At 33.1% G+C, this 13,669-nt stretch overlaps 1 protein-coding gene across 1 annotated transcript; it reads right to left on the bottom strand.

Moving 5' to 3' along the window:
• Positions 1 to 686: 686 nt before the first annotated feature.
• LOC138079299 (NKG2-D type II integral membrane protein-like) lies at positions 687 to 7,361 on the bottom strand. The gene is made up of 6 exons (XM_068972195.1): positions 7,256 to 7,361; positions 3,713 to 3,805; positions 3,483 to 3,518; positions 2,732 to 2,883; positions 2,330 to 2,433; positions 687 to 804 (listed from the first exon to the last, which is right to left on the bottom strand). The coding sequence occupies exons 1-6, from the start codon at positions 7,359 to 7,361 to the stop codon at positions 687 to 689; spliced, it is 609 nt and encodes a 202-aa protein (XP_068828296.1).
• Between the last annotated feature and the right edge of the window lie 6,308 nt (positions 7,362 to 13,669).

The following is a 13,669-nucleotide window of genomic DNA, read 5'->3' as shown; positions in this document are numbered from 1 at the left end:
CTTTTTACTATGGAAAATTTCAAACATACACAAAACTGGAATAAATAGTGTAATAAATCCCCAAGGAGTCACCAATTAGCTTGAAAAATTATCAACACATGGCCAATCACATCTCATCTATATCATTCTCTTGTCCCCTTTCCATTTTTTTAACCAGTAGATTCTTGTTGGTTATTTATTTTAAATATAGCAGTGTATACATGATAATCCCAAGCTCTGTAAGTATCCTTCCACTCCCAGGTAACCATAAATTCATTTTCTAGGTCTGTAATTCTGTTTCTAGTTTGTAGATAAGTTCATTTATATCATTTATTTTTTAGATTCCAAAATAAGCTATTTGATACAATAATTTTCTTTCTCTGTCTTCATTCAGTATAACAATCTCTAGGCCCATTTATGTTGCCACAAATGTTATTATTTTGTTCTTTTTTATGGCTGAGTATTACTCCATTGTATATGTGTACCTTTTTGTCTTTATCTATTAGTTTTTATTCCCTGCAAAAATTTTTTATATGCTATACATGGAAAAATTCTGTAACTATATAGAATTTTCTTCCGAAGTTTTCTTCAAGAAGTGTACATGTTCTTGAATACAAGAAGAATTGTTCTTGTGAGCATTCTCTGAGAACACTTGGAGAATGGCTTTTGAGTCTTTGAATACTTCATATTTTATTAACTATAAGCTTTTACACAATTCTCTGCATGCAGATGTATGTGTTTGGAGTTAAGCAATTTTCTGTATAAGCTTTAAAACTTGAGCCATAGACTGCACAGGTTCCATTCTGCATTTCAACCACTGTTAGTCTAGATTAGAGACAAGGACAGATTATATTCACAGCTTTATTAATGTAGAAATACAAACATGAAATAATATTTAAATATAGACGCTGAAATAATATCATTTTAGAAGATTTTAGGACCATGTGTGTTCTTTCTTAATTCATAGATATGCAAAATACAGCCAACTAAGATAATAACAGTAAAAATTGCATTCTATTATAAATTTTGTCACTATTTTTTGTACATTAAAAATTTGTCAATTTGAAAAGTCTGAAATCTTTTCATCTATGTATGTGAGTCAAAATGAAAGAAAAAATTAAAACAAATACTTAGAAATGAATTCAGAATTCGATTTAGAAGGTGGCAGATGTCTCGTTTTGTGCAAAAATAAACAATCTTCTTCAGATATATGCAATCTTTCTCAGTAAAAATATAAAAATAAACCGTGAAATCCTCTAATATACATATCCGAGTGTGTGTGCCTGCATGCTAAGTCATATCATTCCTCTCTGACTCTTTACAAACCCATGAACTATAGCCCGCCAGGCTCCTCTGTCTATGAGATTCTCTAGGCAAGAATACTGGAGTGGGTTGCCGTGCTCTCCTCCTGGAGATCGTCCCAACTCAGGGACTGAACCCAAGTCTCTTAAGTCTCCTGCATTGGCAGGCAGATTTTTTACCAGTAGTGCTACCTGGGAAGCCTGGTAGTCCGTGTAGAGATTGCTATATCTATATATCTATTTTGTCCTAGGATCTTGAATATTTTGTAGTTATATAATTAATGTAACAAATGGTGGTTTGTTTTCTACTAGGAACCAGCAGGAAATTGAAAGTTGAAGAAAGAGTAATGATTCTACATCAGTGTGAAATTGAGAATATGTAAAGTACAAGGTTTGATAGTATATGTATTTAAAAAGACAAAAGAACAAACTTTGTTAATATAGCAAAAACTAGCCATTGTAGGGGAAAAAAATCAAGATTTTTTTTAGTAACTGATCTTAGTTGGTCTCAATCTATGTACATTAAAGCCTCAATTTTTCTCACTTTTTTTCATATGCTTCTTCAATTTCTGTGTTTGCTTTCCCAACCTACTCTCATCACATTTCACGAGGGTACTGATTACACTGGATTACACTTCATTCATTTATATCTATATCTCTCAAGTGTGAAGCTTTTGAAGACTCTAAGCCTTATTAATCTCTGTAGTTATTTCTGCATAGTTCCTGGAAACCGAGTCACACTCAACAAATAATAATATTCAGAAACAGAACTTGGGTGTGCTAGTTGTTTTGCTTTTAGCAAAAATGAAATTTTGCACTTGCAGCCTGAAAAATATTGAAATGAGATGATTTCCAGAGAGTAAAATCTTTTTTTTGTTAAAAGCAAAACCTTGGGTAACACAGAAATGAGGCCATCCCAGATCAATTCTAAGATGTACAGGGGGCTTCAAATTCCAAGTATATAATGAAGTCAGAAGATAGGTAGTCCTTGTTGCAATATTACATGAAATACAATATTACATTTCCTTCCAATTGGTAAGGAAACTTACAGGTTGGGCATGAGAATGGAGCCATCTTCCCACTGCCAGGAACCATTTGTGGAAACTTGTACTAATCCCATCCAATGATACGACTTCACCAATTTAAAGAAATCCTGTTTGAAACCCCAAATAAAATTAGAGTTCAGAATTTCATAAACGCAAGGCCACAGTCATTTAACCATTCCCCCCAACACTTGGGGGAATGCATTCTCTCCGCTAGCATAATTCTGACTTAAACACCACATACAAAATACCTGAAATTTCTGTGCGTTCTTATTTCTAATGCAGAAAGATTTGGGTTTGTTATATCTGAGTCTTAGTGCCTCTCTTGTGTTTCAGGTTCATATTCCAGTGAGTCAGTTCATATGTTAAGACTAAATATAGAAAGGGGAATTAAAACAAATACTCAACCTGGTCATCTTTGTTGTATATCTTCAGGAGACTGGAATTTTGAGACATACAAGAAGCTTGGCTCTGGTACCAGTTTTTGCTCTCATTAAAAAATTGGTAGCAGTTATTTCTATAACATATCCAGTTTTTAGGACATGGACCACAGTAATTTTCTAGAAAGGTAGAATACATTGTTAATTCTGCATGTCTGAACATTATGTTTGTGCGCATGCTCAGTTTCTTTAGTTGTATCTGACTCTTTCTGACTCCATGGACTGTAGCCTGCCAGGCTCCTCTTTCCATGGGATTCTCTAGGCAAGAATACTAGAGTGAGTTGCCATGCCCTCCTCCAGGGATCTTCCCACACCAGGGATCTAACCTGCATCTCTCTTATGTCTCCTGCATTGGCAGTTGGGTTCTTTACCACTAGTGCCACCTGGGTAAAGAAGCCGGTCTGAACATAAGAGCAGATTTTATCTGAACAGGTTAAATACCTTTTTTATTTCAACTCTAAAATTCAAGTTAATTAACTCATTATGATCCTGCCCAAGGGCATATCTCTACAGATTTATACAGGGAGGGATGCTGAAAAGGTGTCTTTTACTTTTCACAAGTACCTCCTCATTATAAATAAATATATCTACAGTGAATTATGGAGAAGAATTAATCATTTTTGTATTCACTTTCTTGTTCATGCCATTAGATGTGTTCCTATACCCATGTATAGATGCATGCAGTTTGTGCACCAAAATATCAGAAAATTTTCACTTACCTTTCAAAGAAATTGGAGCTTCTTGGTTGAATAATGCTATTAAAATAATCATAGTTATTGAAAGAGTTTATATTGTTAGTAATGATAGTCTAAGCAAAAGTATAAGCTCAATAAAAAATATACTCAATATTACTAGTTTATATTTCTGTGCCTCTGAATACTAGTCAAATTAATGCATTACAATGGTTAGATAAATATTGCTGCTAATTATTTTTTCTATTATCACTTACAAGTTATGATCATGGCACTGCATATTATTACCATTCCAATGAAACGAATCCCCATGGCTATAGCAATGGATCTGGCAAGGACAAATGGAGATGCTGTCAAAGACAAAAACAAGAGTGAGAAATATGAGAAAAGGTTCTGTTATCTTTCCGTTTAACTTAAATATTAGAAGTGTTTTTAATTGAGGGGGGAGGGTTGATATCAGTTCTCTGTGATTATTTTTCTCAGGAAAGGTAAAACAAGTATTTTGTAAATTATTTAAAAATAAGGGTATAAAAATGTAATATCCATTCTTACTCCTTTCTTCAAGTTCCCTAGTCCCCTTCTTCCATTAGAATAAATCTCAGTTATCATTTTAAAAAATTCAAAAATTTTCACACAGATGTAATAAGAAATGCAGACAGTTTCCTTCAACTTTCTTTTAAAAACACATGTTCAAGGAAGTACACAAAATATGCTGGGAACATTAAAAAAATATCCTGGTGATTACTCCATATTATGTCTTAAAAATTTGTCGTTTTTTTAAAAATCAGCTTCTTGCATTGTGTTTCATCAGTATACAGGCAAAATCTAATTATTGGCAGATGTTTATTTTTTTCCAGTACACGCTTAAATGATTTATTAGTTTTTGCTTTTAGATATAACGATATGAGTAATATTTCACACATATCTGTGCATGTTTTTTGAGTACTTGCCTAGGAGAAATTAATCAAAGGGCACATGCTTTTGCAATTTTTGTAATGATTGAAAGTTTCAGTCCAAAGAAGTCACACCAATTTATGTAGCACCAAAAAATAAATTCAAAAACCTGTTTCCTCACACTTTCCTTTACACCAAATATTTCTATTTCTCTACATTTTAAGTATATATATATAATATATATATATCTGATACAAAATATTATTTTTAAAATCTAACTTTCTTTTTCCTGTTATGAATAAGATTAAACACTTTTTCATGAGGTTAAACAATGCTTTTTTTTTTTTTAATTTCTCTGAGATGTCTATGTCTGGTCTCTTTATTTTCAGGTTAAAATTATTAGTTCACTTCATGCCACATGCTTTGCAAATACATGTCCCAGATACCATTTTGTTTTAACTTTACATATGATACTTTTGGGATGTGAAAATGGGTAATGGTTGACTTAATCAAACATTTCTTTATGGCTTATGCTTTTTCTGATATGAATAAAAGTGCCTTCATTATTCTGAGTTTATAAAATATGTTATGCCCATGTTCCTTTGTGATATCTTGTGGTTTCCTTTTGTATTTGGTTTATCTGGTAGGGGTGTGTGTGTGTGTGTGTGTGTGTGTGTCGGTTTACTAAGTTATGTAGGAGTTAAACTTATAAAAAATTTATTTTCCAAGTGGACACTGACTGTTTCTAACTTATTTGCTCAATAAATCAATGTGTTCTCATAGATATGAAACACTACCTTTAGCATATAATATATTCTAATTTGTACCTGCATTTATTCCTATACTTTTAAGTCTATGTTTCCATTTAAACATATGTAAACTTTTCTAATATGTAAAATACTTGAGTATTTGTTAGTGCACACAATATAATATTATGTTTCATTTTCCAGATGATTTTCCCTATCATTACATTTCATATGTGCCTTGTGCTTAGTCGCTCAGTCGTGTCAGACTCTGCGACCCTATGGACTGTAGCCCAGCAAGCTCCTCTAACCATGGGGACTCTCCAGGCAAGAATACTAGATCGAGTAGACATGCTCTCCTCCAGGAAATCTTCCCAACCCAGGGAGTGAACCCAGGTCTTCTGCATTAGCAGGCTGATTCTTTACCGTCTCCCATATGTGCCTTAAGAATTTCAATAGCAGCTTTCCAAGAACCTGTCAGTTTAAAAATATGATACAATGGTTTTTCCATAGAATTACACTAAATGTATAAATTCCATTCAGTTCATTCACTCAGTCGTGCCTGTGATCCCATGGACTACATACAGCTTGCCAGGCTTCCCTGTCCATCACCAACACCCGGAGCTTGCTCAAACTCAAGTGCATCCGGTTGGTGATGCCATCCAACCATCTCATCCTCTGTCATCCCTTTCTCCTTTAATATGGAGAGATAATTTACATTTTTAAACTATATTTTATCCTTGAATAGTTCCTATTTCTATTACATGTCTTATTTTATGTTCATCAGTACAATTTTAAAGGAGTAAGTTTATTTCTAGGATTTTCAATTTAAAAGTGTGCTGCTATTCTTTTCTGATATTTTGCTTTATGTATATGGCATTTGCTTTTCACCACATTTTCCTTGTTTTTGTAGTTAGTAAGGCAATTGATTTTTGTCTTATTTTCAATCAAGTCCACTTACCAGATACCCTTATTGTTTGTAATATTTTAGGTGAAGGCTTAAAAAATATTTTAAATCACATATTTTTTCAAATAATATTAATTTTGCCTTTTAACTCCAATTTTATATCATTTACCTCTTCCTTTTCCTATTAATTCATGTTAGCACTGGCAAAACAATCAATATTACTCAACAGTAATAATAATGAAAATTCTTCTCTTTTTCTAACTACAATGAAAATGCTGCTGCCATTTAGCCATAAGCGTAATGGTAGCTTTCGAAAAAAATATATTAAAGACAGTACTTATATTTTAGAGGTTTCTAAAATTAAGTTTTTTTTAATTAAGAATTCATATCTATTTTTATCTGAAACCTTTTCAGCATTATGTATACTATCATACAATCTTTCCACTTTGATTATTACATAGTGCACAGTTTCATTCCTATAATTAATCATTGTAAAATGATGCTATTTGATAACCTATTTTTAACATTTAATCAAAATTTATAGGTGAGAGTAACCTGCTGTTTTTCCTTTTGTGTAAGCTATCTCAGGCTTTATTTTTCACCATATTCTGGATTGGTTAAGAGAGCATACCTTCTTCACCACCCAGAAACATTTCTGTGAATAGCAGTCAAGTCATCTCCTCCATAGTGTTTAAGGACTGAACTGAAGGAAGTTTGATATTTCCCTTCTGTTTTCCATTTCTATTTACTTCTCCTTAAGGCTGGTTTTTCATGGCTTCCTAGGTGACCCAGTGATAAAGAATCTGTCTGCCAACGCAGGAGACTCAGGTTTGATCCCTGGCTTAGGAATATCCCCTGGATCCCTGGAGCAATCCACTCCAGTATTCATCCCTAGAAAATACCATGGACAGAGGTTCCTGGCAGACTACAGTCCATGGGGTTGCAAAGAGTACCTGAACACACACACACAAGTCTAGTTGTTCAGCAATCCCTTATAAATTACTGTCTTCATTATCATGATGATTTCATCATTTTTAGGGCATGAAAAGATTCTAAACACAACAGTTTCTGCTAAATTTTATTATATATTCCAATAGGATATGAGCTACCAGGGAAGATCATATAGCATATGAAAGAGAATCTCATTTCTGCTTTCTTCATGAAGGTAAAGTGAACTGAATGCTTATCATCGATTTAGTCACAATTTCTAAGGTTCACCTCAGTACACTGAGAGACAAATGGAACATAGGACTTACGGTTTTCTCCACGTTGGCTTGTGGTTGTTGCACATGTTCTCTTTTGCCATTGTCTAGAAGCACGAGACTTTACTTGTTCACTGGCATAAGTATGAGATTCACTCATCTCTGGAGAAAAACAGTCCAACCCAGTATGTCATGGCCTTTCTGCCACTCAGCTCATAAATGTTTAAAATTTAAGTTGTCAGTTCCATTCATATCCTTTTTAAAACATAACATCAAATTACTTTTATTTTGTATTACCTTATGGCTTTTATACTTTGTGATATAAACAAATGCTGGGCTGAATGAAGCACAAGCTGGAATCAAGATTGCTTGGAGAAATATCAATAACTTCAGATATGCAGATGACACCACTTTTATAGCAGAAAGTGAAGAAGATCTAAAGAGCTTCCTGATGAAAGTGAAAGAGGAGAGTGAAAAAGTTGACTTAAAGCTCAACATTCAGAAAACAAAGGACATGGCATCTGGTCCCATCACTTTATGGCAAATAGATGGAGAAGCAGTGAAAACAGTGGCAGACTTTAATTTTAGGGGCTTCAAAATCACTGCAGATGGTGACTGCAGCCATGAAATTAAAAGACGTTTACTCTTTGGAGGAAAAGTTATGACCAACCTACAAAGGTCTGTCTAGTCAAAGCTATGGTTTTTCCAGTAGTCATGTATGGATGTGAGAGTTGGACTATAAGGAAAGATGAGGGCCAAAGAATTGATGCTTTTGAACTATGGTGTTGGAGAGGACTGAGAAATCAGTCCTGAATATTCACTGGAAGGACTGATGCTGAAACTGAAATTCCAATACTTTGGCCACCTGATGCGAATAGCTGACTCATTTGCAAAGACCCTGATGCTGGGAAAGATTGAAGTCGGGAGGAGAAGGGAACAACAGAGGATGAGATGGTTGGATGGCATCACCAACTCAATAGGCATGAATTTGAGTAAACTCTGGGAGTTGGTGATAGACAGGGAGGCCTGGCATGCTGCAGTCCATGGGGTTGCAAAGAGTTGGACCCAACTGAGCAGCTGAACTGAACTGAACTGATATAAATAAAAATATATTTATACTATGGCAAAATATCTCTAACAAGATCCTATATACTATTAAAGTACTAATGTGTTGTAATGAAATATAATATTAAAATAAAGACAGTGTATCATGAAAAAGACTGGAGTCAGACATTTGTTTGATTCACAGAGCCACATTTACTAAGTTAATAACTTCACAAATTGCAAGAAGAAAGAAAGAGAAAGAAAAGGGGAGGGGTTTGGATGAAGGAAGACAAAAAATATTAACACAATCTGGTGTGGATCATTTAAAAGGTGAAAGTAAATAATATACATCTAGTGTCAATAATGTAAATCAGGTAGTAAAGAGTATATACTAGTGTATCTAATATTCTTTATAGTGAAGGACTTACAAAGAATAAAATAGGCTCTAAAATTTTGGGATAAAGATAAGCAAAGACTCTTGCCTCTGAACAAAGCAAGTGAAAAATCATTTTTTCTTTCTTTTTAAATCGTAATCATTACTGAATATATAAAAGCCTCTTTATAAATGAGATGTTAATATGAGTTACCTTTTACACCTAAAATTAAACTAAAACATTATTTTCTCAAATGGTAAAGAATCTGCCTGCAATGAGGGAGACCTGGGTTTGATCCCTGGGTCAGAAAGACCCCCTGGAGAAGAAAATGGCAACGTGCCTGGAGAACTCCATGGACAGAGGATTCTGGTGGGCTACAGTCCATAGGATCACAAAGAGTCAGACACGAATGAACAACAAAGACTTTCACATAATATGCAATGTAGCAAACTTTGTTATTAAATGTGTGAATAAAGTAAAAGTATCTTATGGTTGAAGAAATTAAATCTTAGAGGTGGCCAAAGTCATACTGCTTACTTAATATTATACTACCACTTATAAGTAATTTATAATACTTTTAGTTTAAGAAGCATTTTCAAATTTATGTCACTTGAGTTGACTATCATAGAGATTCACTAAGGCAAATATGACATTTTTTTTTAATCTCTATTTACTAGAAAAGGAAACTTAAGTCCATAGAGGCTGTGGAGTGTCCCAGATCTCAAAACTAGAGACTGGTAAAAGCGTGATTAAAATTCTATTCTAACTCCAAATCCTAAAGCTGTTATTATTTTAGGCTGCCTCATATTCTGAGATACATTACTTTGTTACTTAATGAAGCGGGAAAAAAAGCTTTCAAGTTTTTGAAGCCTTGATTTAAAATATAATATGAACATAAGTGATTCAAAGTAAATTGCTTTTCTGTGATTTGTATGTTTGTATCAAATTCTGGTTATTTTAAAATTATACAGAAAGAGTAAACTCCATTTATACGGAAAGTACGTACCTATACCATGATGAGCCCACCTATCTCAGACCAGTCTCACTGTATAATTATGACTGCTTATCTACATCAAAGATGAATTCAGAGTCTTCATTTTTTAGAAAAGGTTCCTGAATAAAATAAAAATGGGATTTTTTTTTCTAGTTTTCTCTCCTTGTGGTAAGTTGATGTATTTACATTAGAAAACTGAGAATATAGAAAAGGTCCATGCATGCAGATATTTAAAAAGGGAAGAATGGAAGTGAGAATTCATATAAAATCAAGTAACATTAACCTTTAAATTTTCCCTTAATAGAAAATTTTAAAAAATTGTTTCAAACTGTTAAAAACTGTAATAGTTGCTTTTAATTCATCTACACTAGGCTGCAGCAATAACTGCATTCTTTGCAAGGTAAATCTGGGTAGGATATATAAACTTTTATTGAATGATTTTTCCTAGTATGCTTTTTTTGAGCTTCTGTCCATATCATTGCCATCACTTACAAGTTATCACCATCATCATTAACAAAACTAATCTCACATTTGTTTATATATTAATATCTTAACATTGTCTAGCATAGCTTTCAGACAAAATGTGTTGAATAAATATGCATAATGCTTAGATTTTTTTAAAAGTTGTTTTATATTTTATCATGATTGTTGGAAACAATGAAAATAATTTGTTTCCTTTTTGCAAGTAATGTTATATGTCACATAGAGTAAGTGACTTGCACAATTGTAGAAAACTCGTGTGTGAAATTTTAAATTGAAATTCAGCTCTCTAGTCCCAAAAGTAAAGATTTACTTTTTTAGCTTTATTTGAAGACTTAATCTTATAACAACATCATAACTTTTGATTCTTCAATACGTATATCCTACTTGTCCACCATTAAATAAAGTGAAAAAGAATATACCCCAGAAGCAATAAGTATCCTTGCCTTCAGTAAGTCAATTCAAACACTTAAGGAACAACTAGAATTACCTTACAGCAGAAATATTTTTAGAAACTTTCTTGAGGTTAAAACCTCAAGAGTTATTATATCTTGAGCAATAGCTGTTGGAAACACACAGAGACACACACACAGATACACACCTGATCAGAGAAAGAAGATCCTAATTCTTGTGGATAAGAGCCTCCTGAAAAAAAAATTGACATATCCTGAGTTCCCCATTTAGAAATGACACTAGTGATTTCCAGTCAATTTTGATCCCTGAAGAAAGATATGATAGGTGTTTTTCTAATCTCATCTTTCTGTTGAAAAAGCACCTCACAAACCACAGTACTTCCGCCTCTCATTGCACAGAATATTTCCCTTTTTGATGGAATAAATGTTAGGTTCTAACATCATTTTATGACTTAAAAATAGTAAATTCAGTGATAACAAAGAGCCAGAGTTTTAAGAAACAAATGATGGGATAACAGAATCACTTTCTGAATTTTTTCCAAAAGTAAATAATTTGTTATAAAATATGGTTGTAAGTAGTGGGTGGAAGAAAAAAGGAGAAAAAATAAAACTTCTTAATCATTTCATTTGAGTGGACTTAATTGTGCTGTATCATATAAACTGAAACCACAGAGAGATAACTTTCATATATATACTATTAATGCATACATACATATATAAGTATATATACCTAAACACCTATGTGTATATATACATATGTGTGTACATGTTGTTAGTGGTGTTCAGTCCCTAACTTGTGTCTGACTCTTTGCAACCCCATGAACTGCAGCACACCACTCTCTTCTGTCCTCCACTATCCCCCAAGTTTGCTTAAATTCATGTCAATTGAGTCGATGATGCTATTGACCATCTCATTGTCTGCCACCCAATTCTTTTGCCTTCCATCTTTCCCAGCATCAGATTCTTTTCCAATGAGTCAGTTCTTCACATCAGGTGGCCAAAGTGTTGGAGTTTTAGCTTCAGTATCAGTCCTTTGAATGGATATTCAGGACTTATTTCCTTTTGAATGGTCTGGTTGGATCTCCTTGCAGTCCAAGGGACTTATTCAAAAGCATCAATTCTTCAGTGCTCAGCTTTCTTCATAGTCCAACTCTCACATCCATACATGACTACTGGAAAAACCATAGCCTTGACTAGGTGGACCTTTGTTGGTGAAGTAATGTCTCTGCTTTTTAATATGCTGTCTAGCTTGGTCATAGCTTTTCTTCTGGAGCAACCTGTCTTTTAATTTCATTGCTGCAGTCACCATCTGCAGGGATTTTGGAGCCCAAATATGTAAAGTCTGTCACTGTTTTCATTGTTTCCCCATCTATCTGCCATGAAGTGATAGGACTGGATGCCGTGATCTTACTTTTCTAAATGTTGAGTTTTAAGCCAACGTTTTTGGTTCTTCTTCACTTTCTGCCATAAATATGGTGTCTTCTGCATATCTGAGGTTATTGATATTTCTCCTGGAAATTTTGATTCCAGCTTGTGCTTCATCCAGTCTAGCATTTCTCATGATGTACTCTGCATATAAATTAAATAAGCACGGTGACAATGTAGGGTATTGACATACTTATTTCCCAATTTGGAACCAGTCGGTTGTCTCACTGAACATGTGCTTGTAAAAACAGAACTTCAACCAATAAATCCACAGTCTATTCAATAAATAAGAAATAATTATCAGGAGATAATTTTTAGTTAATAGAGCAGTTACATAGACACTGTAACTATTTGCTATGTACAAAATGAGTGAGATAAAATTAACATAGGTAAAAGTAAGCTCTGCAAAATTTGATAAAGCTATAGCTATTTTTATGAAATCAATATGTGATTTTAAAATTTTCTGTATGGCTAGGACAAATGTCAAATAGTTTTATAGGAGAGAGAAATTAACTTTCAAGGACTTTCATTATAAATTATACAAAGTTTTCTAAACTATAGGGGGGAAAGGAGTTTTTGCTATTTTTTTCACTACAACTAGAGTTACCTTGATTTCCAAATTAGATGAAAACGTGTTACTAGAAAAAGGAAAAGTTAATCTTATTTATGAACATTGTTACAAGATTGTAAAACAGTCCCAAGTCATATCAAACACTGCATAAAACTGCTTAGCATATAGATGATCATATTCAATTCATTTCGGGATTGTAATAATTCTCTTTCAGAAGAATGTTAAATAAAATGCTACAAACAATAAATTGCAGAAATAAAAGAACATGATTGCATCAAGATAGAATGCATGCTTATTACAATTCAACAACTTTTCATGGTAAACAATCTTTACCAGAATCTATATAAACATTCTTTTTTTTTTTTTCTCAAAGTTTAAGCTTTTATTTTGTTTTGGAGTACGGCCAATTAACAATGGTGTGGTAAGTGAACAGCAAAGAGACTCAATCATATATATACATACACCCATTTTCTCCCACACCACCCCTCCTATCCAGGCTGGCGCAAAACATTGAGTAGAGTTTCATGTAATATACAATAGGTCATTATTGGTTATCCATTTTGAATATAGTAGTGTGTATAATGATCTCCCCAAACTCCCTAACTATCCCTTACCCCTGGCAGCCCTGAATTTGATAAACATCATTCTTAACCTCAATGTATTAGTAGATTTTTAGAAAATCATTATGACAAAATGATGATAATACCACTTCTTTTCAATATCATTGAAGAGATTCTCCAGCACACTTAAGATCACCACAGAAAATTAAAACAATAAGGACTAAAAAATTTTTTTGCTGATGATATAATTATCAACATAGAATATAAAAATAATTTAATGACTATTTAATAAAAACAATATTAATATAACTGAATGTAACGTTAATTTGTAAATTCTCTCATACTAAAGGTCAATAATAAACAGAAACAATTAATTAACAGCCACAATAGAAACATTGTTAGATACTTATGAGCAAATCTAACAGAAATGGATGAGATCTATATAGAACTTATTCTATAATTGTATATAAATATTTTCAAACACAGTTAAATTTTAATAGGACCAGTGGATCTAATAAATATGCCAATTAATCCTAAAATATTTTAGGGGTTAAATTCACTTCCAATTAATATCCCGTTATGCTATGTTCATTAAAGAAAAATCCAA

This window comes from Capricornis sumatraensis, chromosome 4 (assembly GCF_032405125.1).
Source record: "Capricornis sumatraensis isolate serow.1 chromosome 4, serow.2, whole genome shotgun sequence".
NCBI lineage: Eukaryota > Metazoa > Chordata > Mammalia > Artiodactyla > Bovidae > Capricornis > Capricornis sumatraensis.
This window is presented reverse-complemented; position numbering and strand designations above follow the sequence as displayed.